Source organism: Echeneis naucrates, chromosome 6 (genome assembly GCF_900963305.1).
Source record: "Echeneis naucrates chromosome 6, fEcheNa1.1, whole genome shotgun sequence".
Lineage (NCBI taxonomy): Eukaryota > Metazoa > Chordata > Actinopteri > Carangiformes > Echeneidae > Echeneis > Echeneis naucrates.
In genome coordinates this window covers 15,698,790-15,712,485 of record NC_042516.1, presented here as the reverse complement: position 1 = coordinate 15,712,485, position 13,696 = coordinate 15,698,790, and the positions used below count along the sequence as shown (strand labels likewise).

The window sequence follows — 13,696 nt, the reverse complement described above, 5'->3', positions numbered from 1 at the left end:
TAAGATTTTTTTTTTTTTTTTTTTTTTTTTGGTGTGTCCTTAAATGTACAAATTCGTTGCATAACAAGGCCTCAATCCATTACAGCCTACCACATCAGCAGGATTTTGGCTACTTAATGAGCCTGTCATACACAGATCAACTAAAGGACTGGGCTTTTTTCCATGAGACAGTTATTTGAGCCTGTTGCTTTTCAGTATCTAGCAGACTTAAATCGATAAAATTGTGCAACAGACAGCTTTCTTTAAATTGCCCCCCCACCCCCATATTATACAGGTACTGTATCAAAGTTCAAGCTCTTGAAATTTAAAGAGCACTGAGTTTAAAAATAATAGGATTGAAAAAGAATCAGCCACTCAGCATTGTTAGTGTAGTGCTTTTTTTACATTTAACTGAAATCTGGATTTCATTTTGAAACTCTCACCCAGGAGCATGGATATAATTTACAGCAGCCTAGCTAATTAGTTACATATTTACTTTCCCAACATACAACTGATGTACGCAACAGGAAGAAAGCACAATGACTAGATATTTATACCCGTCATTAAGACATGCAGTAGAGGTAAAGAGGTTTTTAGTCGATGATGCCTCATCTGAAACATTGCTCACAGTAAAGTTTCTGCTCTCTGCATTTCCTGGCAGACATGGGCATTAGGAAATGGTGCTGTCTCTTGGCTTATGTTCAAAAACATAGACAGATAGAAGAGCTATTCCTACTTGTTACAAAGAAAGAAATATATACTTCCTCTCTCTAGTAATAATTTCCTAACAACCAGCTGAAATACAAAATAACCCAATGCTTCATTTAACCTGAAAGGACAGAACAACACATCACTTTCAGGACAAGGATTACTGTGAAATTTATCAATAACCACAATGACGCTGTCTTCTGTGGTGCCGATTTTAACAGTAATGACTTAAGAGTGGTGTCTCACAGAGAATGGCTTGCTACTTCTGGCAATGTACTGCCGCAATCCTGTTTGTCAGTTTTAAAGGAATGCGATTTGGGTTTTTTCAAGGAAAAAAAAAAAAAAAAAAGGATGATTAAACAGGATGACATTGCAAAGTGACTATGAAGGGATAGCAGGAGATCCACAGGCACAGGGATGTGGGGGAGAGTCCAAATTAAAAACATACACGCCAACTGCATGACTAATTCTTGTCGGGTCTGGTTTGGATGGGGGAGGAAGGGGGTAAGGGGGGGTGTCAGGGAATGTGGGGAGCAGGGGGGAGGGAGCTGGGTCAGTCAATAGTGAGGTAAAACGTGTAGTGATGGGAGGGGCTGAATCTTTAAGGGAGCAGTTAAACCATCTAGCAAGCACTTTCACTTTGAGTGCAGCCTTTGCCTGAGAGAGGACACACTGAGAGTGGCCAGAGGGAGAGGCAGTATCTCTACTGCAATATCCATTAAGAATTTTCAAGAAAGGGGAGAGCAATTCAAATTAGGCTGTTCAGGAAAATTCTAGGTCAGTAGTGAGAGGGAGAGCGGGAAAGCGGAAACTAAAGAGATACAGCAGAAAAACAAACACAAGCTTTGATAGGGAAAGGCTGCAGCTACTCTGGCTGAAGTGGGAAAATCCAAAGTGAGAGAGCCGGATTGCGAGACATGGCAAATGAGAAATTGTTTGGGAAGTACCAGAGGAACTCAAAGGGAAGAAATGTATAAGGGATGTCAACAAGAAGAATAAACATCAAGCTGTGAGAGAAAAGACACAGAAGCGTGCACTTTGTGTCAAAGACCTGAAGGAACCACTGAAGAGGAAAGTTTGCCTTTCACAGACTGACACAGAAACCCATCTGCAGAGTGATTGCTGTCAACAAGAGACATGGAGAAGTGTCCATTCAGATGAAAGGATGTCACTGTCAGGTGAGAGGCAATAATGAAATGCATGTTTGTGTTTTCTGCAACAGGCATTGGGTAAATGGGTTTAACCAGTGAATTAAAACTGGTGTTGAGCCACTTTGTTGTAGCAATAGCATTTCCGGTGTCTTACTTCAATTAGAGCTGCTGCAATAATATGTGCTTTGTGGCTGTGTTTTTTTTTTTTTTTTGTGGGGGGGGGGATTGTTATGTATGAATATCTTATTGACACAGGAAATGATGTCATGATGTCTTACACAGTTTTTTGTGTAATCACACTACAAACCACAGAAAGTTTCCAACAATTACATAAATGTTTTCTGTCTGTGCGTCTTACTCATGTCTCAAACAGTGCTGCTGTTGCTATCACTCTTGACTGTCCAATGTGGTGGATGTCAGTTTGACAAAGAAGTTGTCAAGAACATTAAAAGGACTATTGACTTGAATCCAACTGGATTTGTGAGTTAAAACTTTTATGTTATGTTTATGTTTTATGTTTTTCTTTTGGCATTTTTACAATGAAAATCATCTTCTTGTCTTCTAACTAAATTAATGTGCTGTGCTTTCAAATACACAGTCTTAACTGTATTCAGTGAGCCGGTCCAACAAGGTGTTCAAAGATGAAGCTATTGCTCAGATGAATGAGTCAAAATAAACAAACCCACCTCAGACGACAAAACCTGTAGCTCGATAGCTCAGTGTCATACAGATTAAAAATAATCTGGTTTAGCCTTTGTTCTGTATTTAGTTGGACTTGTATGTTGGTCTTGTCAGTCATTGTTTAAGTTCAGCACAGTAGTTATGTCATATATTTTTGCTTATTTCTTTGTCTTTGGGCTTTATTCTGATGTTTATCTTTCCTCTCCAGCGTACCGTATTTCCAAAAGATTACTATGTGTCACATCACTACACAGAAAACATGCTGTGTGACTCTGATCCGGTGAGTTATTCATCAGATAAAAAGAAAAAGTGCAGTCAAAGGGTCATAAAACTGAAAGTCCTCCTGTTTTCATCAACAACTGCTGTTTAGTGAAAAACATTTTTACTTATTTACCAGAACAAAAATGTGCCTTTCCCAGTCTTCTGCTGTGACTGGCCTTGTAGTTTTTCACTTTGGAAAAACACTGTTCTGTAATGTGGCCTGAAGTCTGACTTATCGATGAGCAATTCGTGTGGCTCTTAGTAATTTGTCCGTTGTTTTCAATGTTGAACCTAATGTTGTGGTTGTTGTATTTTACCTCTCTCTGCAGTGTTGTGTGTTCCCTGCTGCAGTAGTTCTCTTGGACTCTTGGAGTGTGCTTCTCAGAAACCTCTGGGATGAGCATTTAAATCACTCCCTAATTCTTGACCTGGAGCAAACACTGGATAGAATTATTAAAAAGAACAGAAACACAGAGGTTGGCTTCTCTTTCAATTATATCTATTCAAAATATCTTTATATTTTTATTTATTTTTATTTTTTTCTTGTTCTATGATAGAAATGTAGGTTTAAAATATATTTTAAATTCAAAAATGGCAAGAACTAATTTGGGTTATTTGGCATATGATTGTGTACTACATACATTTCAGTGTTAAAATTTTTGTTTCAGATATAAAATTATGTAAAAGTATATTTGCACTCTTTAAAGATTCAGTGTCTTTTTTTCTGCTTTCTATTGCAAATATTTATTTAGTCCTTTTTTCTACACAGAGGTTCCAGGACAACACGGCCCTGACCCATTTTCCCATGATATCTTCCTCACCTGAAGAACTCCTTAAGATGACATCTCAGCTTTTTGCTAAGTGGCTTGAAGTTGTATGCTCACCTTCCATTGAAAATTGCCCCCTACCCAGTTTGCCCCCGATTATTATAAAGAAGAACTATGGCCCATCGAGGGCAAGACTCTTGACCACCCGAGCTATCAGCAGTGTGGAAGAGGAACAGCCTGACAAGGTGATAGACATTGCACAGTTGCCGTCCAGCGGTGGTCGTCTCTCCTTATCATATTCCCTCTGGAGCCCCTTGCTACTCAGACTCTACTGGTGGCTGCTGCCATAGCTACGAAAAAAGATCTTTCAGATGATGCACACAAAATGCAAGACTTTTCCTGGCACTGAATGATTGTTTCTTGTATTTGTATCTGTGTTTTAATGCGGTAAGCTTTGTTAATATGAAGTGACATGCACAGGTTGCATTTAATGTCCAAAGTTTGTTTGAATAGTTAAGTTGTCTGTCCAACAGCTCTCTGTAACAACAGATATCACAGATATAACCATATAGCCAATCTCTTTAGAGCAGGCCACAAACTCCAGCTAGCTATGCTCTTCATGCTAACAAAAGATAAATGCTGAGTAAGCCAGTGCACATAAGCCTTGTCTATTGATGTGGAGTTTATCACTGTTTACAATGGATATTGTGTAAATGTAAGATATTATGGGTGTTTACTTTTGTACATTAATGTAAATTAAAGACATTTAGACATATGCATTGTTAGTTTGGCTTTAACTATCCAGGATCTAATAGCCCAAACTTTGGAAGCTACAGAATATTTATTGTGCTTTTTTCCTGACGATTATCATTAACACAATTATTGTACTTAAGAATACTTAAATGTCAGCTACTTGTATTTTAGTATTCCATGTCACTTTCTGCTTCTACTCAACTACTGTTCAAAGAGAAACATTGTTATTTTAACATTTATGTAACAGCTATAATTACTGGGTACTTTGCACATTAACATATTACCTGTTAAATATGTAATCAGTTTATAAAATTGTGATTCATTGTTATAAATCAAACAGCTTTTTATCCAACAGCTTTTAAGTCATTAAAATCAGCCCTTCTTAATTCACGAAGCCATCTACAATTCTAATCCAACAATATCATTATACATAACTAACCTCTAACAATACTTACATGCCTTTAATGGAATTATTATTTTTTTAATTATTATTTTTATGTTACAGAATATTTTTACATTGCCTTGTTACATTGCCTGTTTTTTCATCCTGTTCTACTATTTGTCAGTAAGAATAATATATAATTACACTTTTGTGCGATTGGGGGAATGGCTATATTTTTTTTCTGGGCTCACATTTCAGCCACAGGACAGAGTTTTTATTGGGGTTCACATTTCATGTAAGCTTCACCGCCTTTTTTAAAGAGTAACTTCCTCTGTAGAAATCATTTACAGCTATTTTGTAACTCAGATAAAAAAAAAAAAAAACTAAGACGAGTTGCAGATGAGGGAGGAATGTGCTCTGGATGGGACACTGGCTGCAGACATGTTACGTGTCCGATTCCTCGGAGGATCCACATGAGATTTAGTAGCGCACCACTTGGTGCTCACACTTGTCCCTGCTTGTACACACCCACGCATATTAAATGCGCCATTGTCCTCACCATCCTTTCCTTTTAGTGTCATAATCGTTCACATGGACGTATGTTGACGTTTTTGTGGGGTTTTTGGCGTGTACCTTGATTTTTCACTGACATGTTTTCCCCACAGACATTGAGGAGCATACCTCAGAGCTGCATCATCACAGGGATGGAAAGTTTTTTGTTTTTTTTTTACAGATCATCAGATCTGTAAAAAAAAAAAAAAAGTCCCCATCTGGACTTTGGCAGCTCTTCTTCCGGCTAATACTCATTTCCTCTTGACTATTACTAGCAAATTCTAAGATATCTAGATGGGGGGGGGGGGTTATCCTTTTTGACCGGACCTCACAGGTGTCACAGTCACTTCCGTGCAACAATCACGACCCACAAAGCGGATGGGGGGGGGATGCTGTCTCCCACCAGTCTATGAGTGAGACACCAAGTGTGCAAATGACTAATTATATAATTATATCTTATCGCGTTAATCTCTGGGGGCGGCTTCGTTAAAGGGTTTAGGAAGATCCCTTTAGGAAATATTTCGAGGCAAACCTTGGCAAAGTCTGCTCTTTCCTGGCAGCGGAGCTGAGCGCCAGAGAGGCCAGCTGAATTCCCGTAAATGGGGGGAGAGGGAGCGAGAACTGGGGGGGGGGGGGGGGGGAGGCTTGCCCACGTGGTTTAAACGTGGTTTAAACCACGTGGCCGCTCCACACCGGAAACACTCGGCCTCCTCCGCCTCAGCCAAGATGTCTGCGCCTGGTGAGGACACGTTTGACGAGGAAGGAGGCGGCATGGAGGAGATGGACGAAGTCTGCAGCGACGAAGACGACGAAGGGGTAGAGATGGAGGAGGAAGGGGCGGACGGGCAGGGGGAGAGGAAGGTGTACGTGCCCGGGATTGAGCCGCTTCAGGCCGGAGAGGAGCTGGAGATGGACCGGTCCGCTTACCGCATGTACCACGAGTGTCAGACAGGTCAGTTGGACCGGAGTCTGCCAGCACCGTCAGGGTGCACAAACTCACAGGTTGACTTCAGTTTGGTTGTTTTTCCTGTCCAGGTGCTCCGTGTCTCAGCTTCGACATCCTGAGGGATGGAGACGGAGAAGGCAGGGAGCAGCTCCCGCTGTCCATGCTGCTGTGTGCGGGCACACAGGCGGACACAGCGCTGAGCAACAGGTCGGTCTTTGACTCTTCTCCGAAGAAGTATCGGCTCATCATGGCCGTATTAATACCTGAACACGCATTATCCTGTAGCCAGAGTTTGGATGTCTTCTGTGGACATCACTGACAACACGGTCAAACAACATCTGCAACAGGACCATGAAATAATTATATTATATATATATATATATATGGTGTACTGAACTGGTATATTAAATTCTGTCCTTTTTCCCTTCATAAATACGTCATCTCAGTGGGTGATTGGTTCTGTTTTGTCCTGGTCCATATTCTCTGGTCTGATCTGGTTAAGTCTCAGTCCCGTTTCTGGTCTAGTGTAGTCTGGTCTGGTCTGTGGATGGGTGCCGTCACCGGTCTGGTCTGGTCCGGTCTGTGGAGGGGTGCCGTCACCAGTCTGGTCTGGTCCGGTCTGTGGAGGGGTGCTGTCACTGGTCTGGTCTGGTCCGGTCTGTGGAGGGGTGCTGTCACTGGTCTGGTCTGGTCCGGTCTGTGGAGGGGTGCTGTCACTGGTCTGGTCTGGTCCGGTCTGTGGAGGGGTGCTGTCACTGGTCTGGTCTGGTCTGGTCCGGTCTGTGGAGGGGTGCCGTCACTGGTCTGGTCTGGTCCGGTCTGTGGAGGGGTGCCGTCACCGGTCTAGTCTGGTCCGGTCTAGGTAGCTTGCATTAGTCCAGTCCATTAACCTAGCCGTGTTTGGTGGCCCGCATCAGAAATCGATCCACATCTCGATGGGCTGGTGCAGACCTTTGACCTTCTTCTTGCCGGTCGGCAGCGCTAACCACTACCCCACCGTGCTACTCAAGTTCAACTAGCAGAATTGGTAGATCAGCATCCTCCATCTGTGTTTTTCATTTGCATCCCGAACTGGAAAACAGAAATATTGCATGCATCACTCAAACAAGAGACAAGACATACAGAGACATGCTGCCTCAGCTTTACACTGCAATGCTTTACTTCCCAACATGACAGACAAACAGCTCGTTTTTGTAGAAATTAGATGATGAAAGGTTTACAAGCACAAAACAGGCTCAGCATTGGGGAACTATACAGAAATGTATGTTGGTACTTGTGGCACATGAGATATTGTGCTAAAACAGCTGGTTAATATCCACACAGCTCCCCTTTAGGGGATCCGACTCGGGGTCTTCTGTCCTCAGTCTCTCAGTCTCTTGTCTCATGGCCGCTGCAGTGTGACCGGCCTGAGCGTCCCCCTTTAAGCAGGTGGCCTTGTGGGTAATGTGTGACGTAGTCAGCACGTAGCCGCGTTGTGTTGCGTGTTTGTCCGTCTTTCCGGTGAATGGTGTGAGAAGTAACGTCAGAAGTACAGTCAGTGTGATGAAACTTAAGTCTGCAGCCATTAAAGTCCTGTGTTGTGATGTTGAAGGAAGAAAACAGCTGAATAAAGTCGGTCCATGTTTTCAACTATTCCACCTCTTCTCTTAGCCCAGACGGCTAGTTACCATGGTTACCAGCGGAAACGAGCCAAGCTAAGGTGAAACAGACTTAGCTTTTTAGCTAGCTACACTAGCATAAGCTGAGCTAGCTAAAGTGCGGAGCCGCGACTCTAACTCACTAATTCTCGCCTCCATTTCTGCCGCCATCCTGAATCTATGACAAGAAGTACGATCATAAAAGGAGGCAGAGGAGGAACTAGACATGGAGCACACAGGACAGTCAGTTAACCAAGGTGAATATCAGAGACAGCAACACGAGGTAACACAAAACACAACCAGCAGAGACGGGACCTCCAGACCCCCCTGGAGTTTGAGACTGTTTACTGTGTCCATATAAAATATGTTTTGTACAGACGAGAGACTAGACTGGACCAGACCCCTCCAGAGATTAGACCAGAGGTCTCCAAATCCGGTCCTGGATGTTTCCTGATTCAAATGAGTGACTCCTGATCAGACTTCAGCAGAGCTTGATGACGAGCTGATGATTCAGGTGTGTTGGAGCAGGAAACATCTAAAACATGCAGGACAGTGTCCCTCCAGGACCGGAGCTGGAGACCTCTGGACTGGACCAAACCCCTCCAGAGACTAGAGACTGGACCGGATCCCTCCACAGACCGGTTCTTGTAGGGCCTCTTTAACTGAAGGTGTTTTTGAGCTATAAACATGTCTGTAATAGAATAACATCAGTGTATAGTATAATGAAAATATGCAACTACTTTTCTGTATTTCCAGAGGTATTTTTATATACTTTTAAGTAATTTTTTACGCAAATTGTACCTTTACTCGTATTGGAGTAATATTTGACAAGGAGTATCTGTACTTTTACTCAAGTAGTGAAGTAGTGTACTCTGTCCACCTCTGCTCTTCTCACCTGACATCTATCAAACTTAGAACAAACCATTGAGTTTATCTTCAGTCAATGAGTCAAAATTGAGCTGCTGAAATATTGTATTTCAATTTTCTAAAGTACTTTAGATTCATGATATTTCTGCCATAACACATCATCAGAGTAGATTTTCCTTCAGTATAAAGGATCTGAAGACATCTTAACTACAGTGTTTTTTTACAAAGACAGTGTGGCTGATGGTATCCAAGTTTACAAAAAGTTATTCACATTCACAATCTTTTGTGTCTTAATTATGCAATATTTAAATATGTAATTACTCATTAGTATTGTTTGTTTAAAAGTGACCAAAGGTCTTAACATACAAGTGTCATCTGTTTGTCACAGACTCTCCATGGAAGTCGTAATCTAGTGTCATATTTCATTGTTGATCTTTTGACATCATCATCAAAACTTTCCTTTTTAATAGAAGCACGAAGAGCCAGGTGGTCATTTAAACGATTTAGTTTGTTACTAAAACTCTACACTTTAATCCATACAACAGACAGACACCTTCTGCATGCTTTGAAAACTATACCGCAATCTTGTAATATGAATGTTGTTATCTGTTTACCTTCTTGTTCTTGCAGACTTCTTGTAATGCGTATGTACAACCTTCATGGAACAGAGAAGGAAAAAGAGGGGGAAGACAGCAGTGATGAGGAAAGTGATGAGGAGGATGAAGACAAGAAGCCACAGATGGAACTGGCCATGATGCCTCACTATGGAGGGATTAACAGAGTCAGAGTATGTGACATTTTTATGAATTAAATCATTAGGTCTTCAGACTTTATTTCTTTTCATATTTCCTTTTATAAATTTCCCAATTCCTAATTTTGCCTCTTCGTGTCCAGGTGACCCAGTGTGGAGAGAAATCATTGGCTGCTGTTTGGTCAGAAAAGGGGCAAGTTGAGATATTTGACCTCCAACCTCAGCTGGAGGCCGTCCACAGTTCTGCTGCCATGGCGGCTTTCATCAAACAGCAGAATGAAGCTACTGCTATCTTCAGTTTTTCAGGACACATGTCCGAGGGCTTTGCAATTGACTGGTCTCCTACAGTTCCTGGTAAGTGAGTCTTTATCGGCAATGAAATGAAAACACGCACAAAAAAACAAACATTTGCATGCCTTCTGACTTTTTTAGGTGTCCATAATATGTTGTGCACTGTAATTTTAAATATATATATATATATATATATATATATACATGGTCTACTCCTGAAGCCAGAGATAATCATCACATTGTCTTTTCCACATATTCACATTAACCTGTTCTTTTTCAGCAAACAAGCCTACAAATTCTTATGTGCAGTCACTCTTGGATTCACAAAAATGATTAGACTCTTTTAATCAAATCATTTACTTGCTAAAACTTTCTACCAAATTAGATTGAAGTCTGGGTTGTTCTGCTAAACATGAAACAGGCTGATAATATAACCTCCTCAGAGAAGAGATGGTGTGCTCATCAACTTGGCTGGCACTGATGTATAATGTATGCATACATTGTGTGTGTGTGTGTGTGTGTGTGTGTGTGTGTGTGTGTGTGTGTGTGTGTGTGTGTGTGTGTATGTATGTATATATATATATATATATATATATATATATATATATATATATATATATATATATATATATATATATATATATATATATATATATATATATATATATATATATATATATATATATATATATATATATAGAGGTTAAATTGCACATAACTAAAACAAACAATTAAACGGAAACAAGTTGAATGGGGCACTTCAGAGGGCAGACCACTTCAGAATTGCTGAATGTGCAGTAGGAACTAGGACAAAACAGTGACATGAAGGGGAAGCTAGAGGAGCTAGAATTAGAGTTAGCTACATTATTTTAGAATCATTTGTGTTTGTGTGTCAATTAAACGGTTAACTGTTGTGCCTTTATTTTATTAACAGGTCGTCTTGTCAGTGGAGACTGCAAAAAGAACATTCATGTGTGGGAGCCGCGGGAGGGAGGGACTTCTTGGCAGATAGACCAGCGACCATTCAGCTCCCACAGCAAGTCTGTGGAGGATCTGCAGTGGTCGCCCACTGAAGCTACAGTACGTTTATAGACTAATGGTGATATGGTTGGTAATGTCGATGGCACGATGGCACTGCAACATCAAACCTAACTTGGACAGAGTGAAACCTCTCTGTATTTGGCTGGGTTTCCAATATTTAAATGCATCTGTCCTCACATTTCCCTTGATCAGGCCTTGTGCAGGCATCCACTCATACTAAACAGCTCAGGAGCATTCTTGTTGTGGAGGACAAATTTCTCCACAGGGATTATTAGTCAGACTGAGTTTTATCATTTAGGCAGTGCTGTACAGATTGTTGTATGAAAAAAATAAGGTGTGGTTGTCCAGAACTGAATGAATGGAATGAACAACGTTGTATTTAAAAACACTAGCTCTTGCTTATGTGTCATCACTAGAATATGCGCATTACATGTTACATGTTAACTTAGTCACTGAACTGGCATCCGGATATGCACCATAGAACCTGACATGGGTTACATTTTTGACTCTGTCTTACTGCAGGCCTGTGTGAATGCACTGAGACTCTGCTTGGGTTTAAGTTTCTGTATGAGTCTTTATACGCTGTGCCACAAGTGGTGCTGACCCTTGAACACAAGCTCAAAGAAACAAGTGTTGCTTTGACGAAATAAGTAAACTTCGTTGCTTGGGAAAAACAGCTATGATGTAAATCTTTAATCAAAAGTTCAGATTTCAGATTCTTTTCGCTCTCCCTCACCCCAGGTTTTTGCATCTTGTTCAGTGGATCAGTCTATTCGTATTTGGGATATCCGTGCACCCCCCAATTCAATGCTCTCAGCTAATGAAGCCCACTCATCAGACATCAATGTTATCAGTTGGAACAGGAGCGAACCATTCCTCCTGTCAGGGGGGGATGATGGGCTTCTCAAAGTCTGGGACCTGCGACAGTTCAAGGTAAAAACCAACAGCAGTTTTTTTTATCTGAGAACTATACAGGTAGGAGTTGTCAGATGTTGACACAGAGGGACATTGCTACAGCTTGGGAGAGAAACATTCTTCAAGGATTGTGCTCTTTCAACATTCAGTAATTTCAGACCTATGTGCTTTGGCTGATGCGCGCAGCTAATAATTATTTTACCATGTAACACAACACAATAGTATGCAATTATTGCAGCCGTTTCCACCTTCCTAATACCAGCATGTGTGTCTGCCACTAAGGAAGACTAAAGCAGTATATTTGATTTTTATTAAAATACATGAAGTAGTGTTTTTGTTTTGCAGCCAGATATTGTGATTAACAGCTGGCACACCTCAATGCTCTCCTTCCATCTGTAGACTGGGCGTCCTGTGGCGAACTTCAAGCAACACAGCGCCCCCATTACCTCGGTGGAGTGGAACCCCGCAGACTCAAGTGTGTTTGCTGCCTCGGGAGCAGACGATGTCATCAGCCAGTGGGATCTCTCTGTGGAGTCTGGTGACGTGGGAGCCAGGGTGGAGGGGCTGAAAGACTTGCCTCCTCAGCTGCTGTTCCTGCACCAGGGTCAGTCAGAAATTAAGGAGGTTCACTGGCACAAGCAGATACCTGGTGTGATGATCTCCACAGCTCTCTCAGGATTCAACGTGTTCAGGACAATATCTGTGTAGTGTGTGTGTGTGTGTGTGTGTGTGTGTGTGTGTGTGTGTGTGTGTGTGTATATAAGATTTTGTATTTCCATGAGTAGTATGCATTCAATTTGAGTAGTTAAAAAAAAAAAAGTAAATCTTAATTCCACATATTTAAGGAGCTCGTAATAATGTACATGTTCAGGTAATGTTTTTGGCATTTGTATGCTATTATAGCGTAGGTGCCATATGGTGTTTTGTTTTGTTTTTTTTTTTTCCTTAACCAAACTTCACTCTGTAGCTCTTGCAGATGTTAACATTTTAGGCATTCCTGAGTGCGTGCTTAAAATGTTTAAAATCAGCTTTGTTGTTTTTATCTGCATGGCTGCTTTCCAAGATGGAGGGTAGACTGTTCTGTTTGTACTTTACTTCTAATGAAGAAAAACAAACTCATTTCAAGTCAAGAAAAATCTGTGACTCCTTCATTGTAACGTGAGTTGTGGAAAATTCTTCGTAATCATTTTGCTTAACTGTTGCAAAGTATGATGCTGCAACAGTAATAATGTATCCATGAAACACATTTGACCAAGATACTGTTATTGAGCACTGTTAATGTACTTTTAGCATTAAGTAGTAAAAACTACTGGTATATCGAAGGCTCACCTTAGTTCAGGATCCTCAGATTCCCATCAGCTAGAGAAAAATTTTCCCCTAGTTTGCTATAAAAAAAGAAAAGTCACACCCAAGGCTAGTGATTTTTTTTTTTTTTAAATCCCAATAACAGTTTTATTGTTTTCACTGTAAACCTCATGAGACCACAGGCAAACAAGTTTAAACCAGCATTCTCAATATATGAGTATAATACCTCCCTTTTACAGCACTATGACATAAAACACTATATTTAAAAAAAAATTATACAAGTAAAAATCTTGTACAAAAATACACAGCTGGTCCCTAGCACTTCGGTATCAGTCCAGCACCAAGAAGCTCTGGTAGGTATGAAGACATAATCTTGATTCAGAGAGCAGGTCCGATTCAGCCTAAACCAGAGACACTGTCAGATCAGGAATGTGACAAATTCACAGTAACTCGAGATACACAGGATAACTTTATTTTCTGACAATGTCTCTGGATTTCTTGTTTTTAAAGCATTTCAAAGCATGCAATATGAGAGATAACTACTAAGACGCTGGTATAACACAGAGTCCAATAATATAACTACAGCTCCCTTTAAGGCACGAGAAGGTAATAAAGTAAACACATCACCTGTTGTGTGTGCTTTTTATGACAAATACAAGACATAGTAAAATAGTTACAATTCAGGCATCATTCATTTCACCTGAATAAA

At 40.8% G+C, this 13,696-nt stretch overlaps 2 protein-coding genes across 2 annotated transcripts; both read left to right on the top strand.

The window, feature by feature from the left end:
• Positions 1 to 1,313: 1,313 nt before the first annotated feature.
• Positions 1,314 to 4,966, top strand: LOC115045314 (uncharacterized). Its single transcript, XM_029504940.1, has 5 exons — positions 1,314 to 1,865; positions 2,212 to 2,318; positions 2,728 to 2,799; positions 3,110 to 3,256; positions 3,550 to 4,966. The coding sequence occupies exons 1-5, from the start codon at positions 1,853 to 1,855 to the stop codon at positions 3,895 to 3,897; spliced, it is 687 nt and encodes a 228-aa protein (XP_029360800.1). The 5' UTR covers positions 1,314 to 1,852; the 3' UTR covers positions 3,898 to 4,966.
• A 994-nt stretch (positions 4,967 to 5,960) lies between these two features.
• Positions 5,961 to 13,502, top strand: grwd1 (glutamate-rich WD repeat containing 1). The gene is made up of 7 exons (XM_029504427.1): positions 5,961 to 6,186; positions 6,270 to 6,387; positions 9,315 to 9,471; positions 9,579 to 9,789; positions 10,661 to 10,806; positions 11,509 to 11,700; positions 12,082 to 13,502. The coding sequence occupies exons 1-7, from the start codon at positions 5,961 to 5,963 to the stop codon at positions 12,388 to 12,390; spliced, it is 1,359 nt and encodes a 452-aa protein (XP_029360287.1). The 3' UTR covers positions 12,391 to 13,502.
• The last annotated feature ends 194 nt before the right edge of the window (positions 13,503 to 13,696 follow it).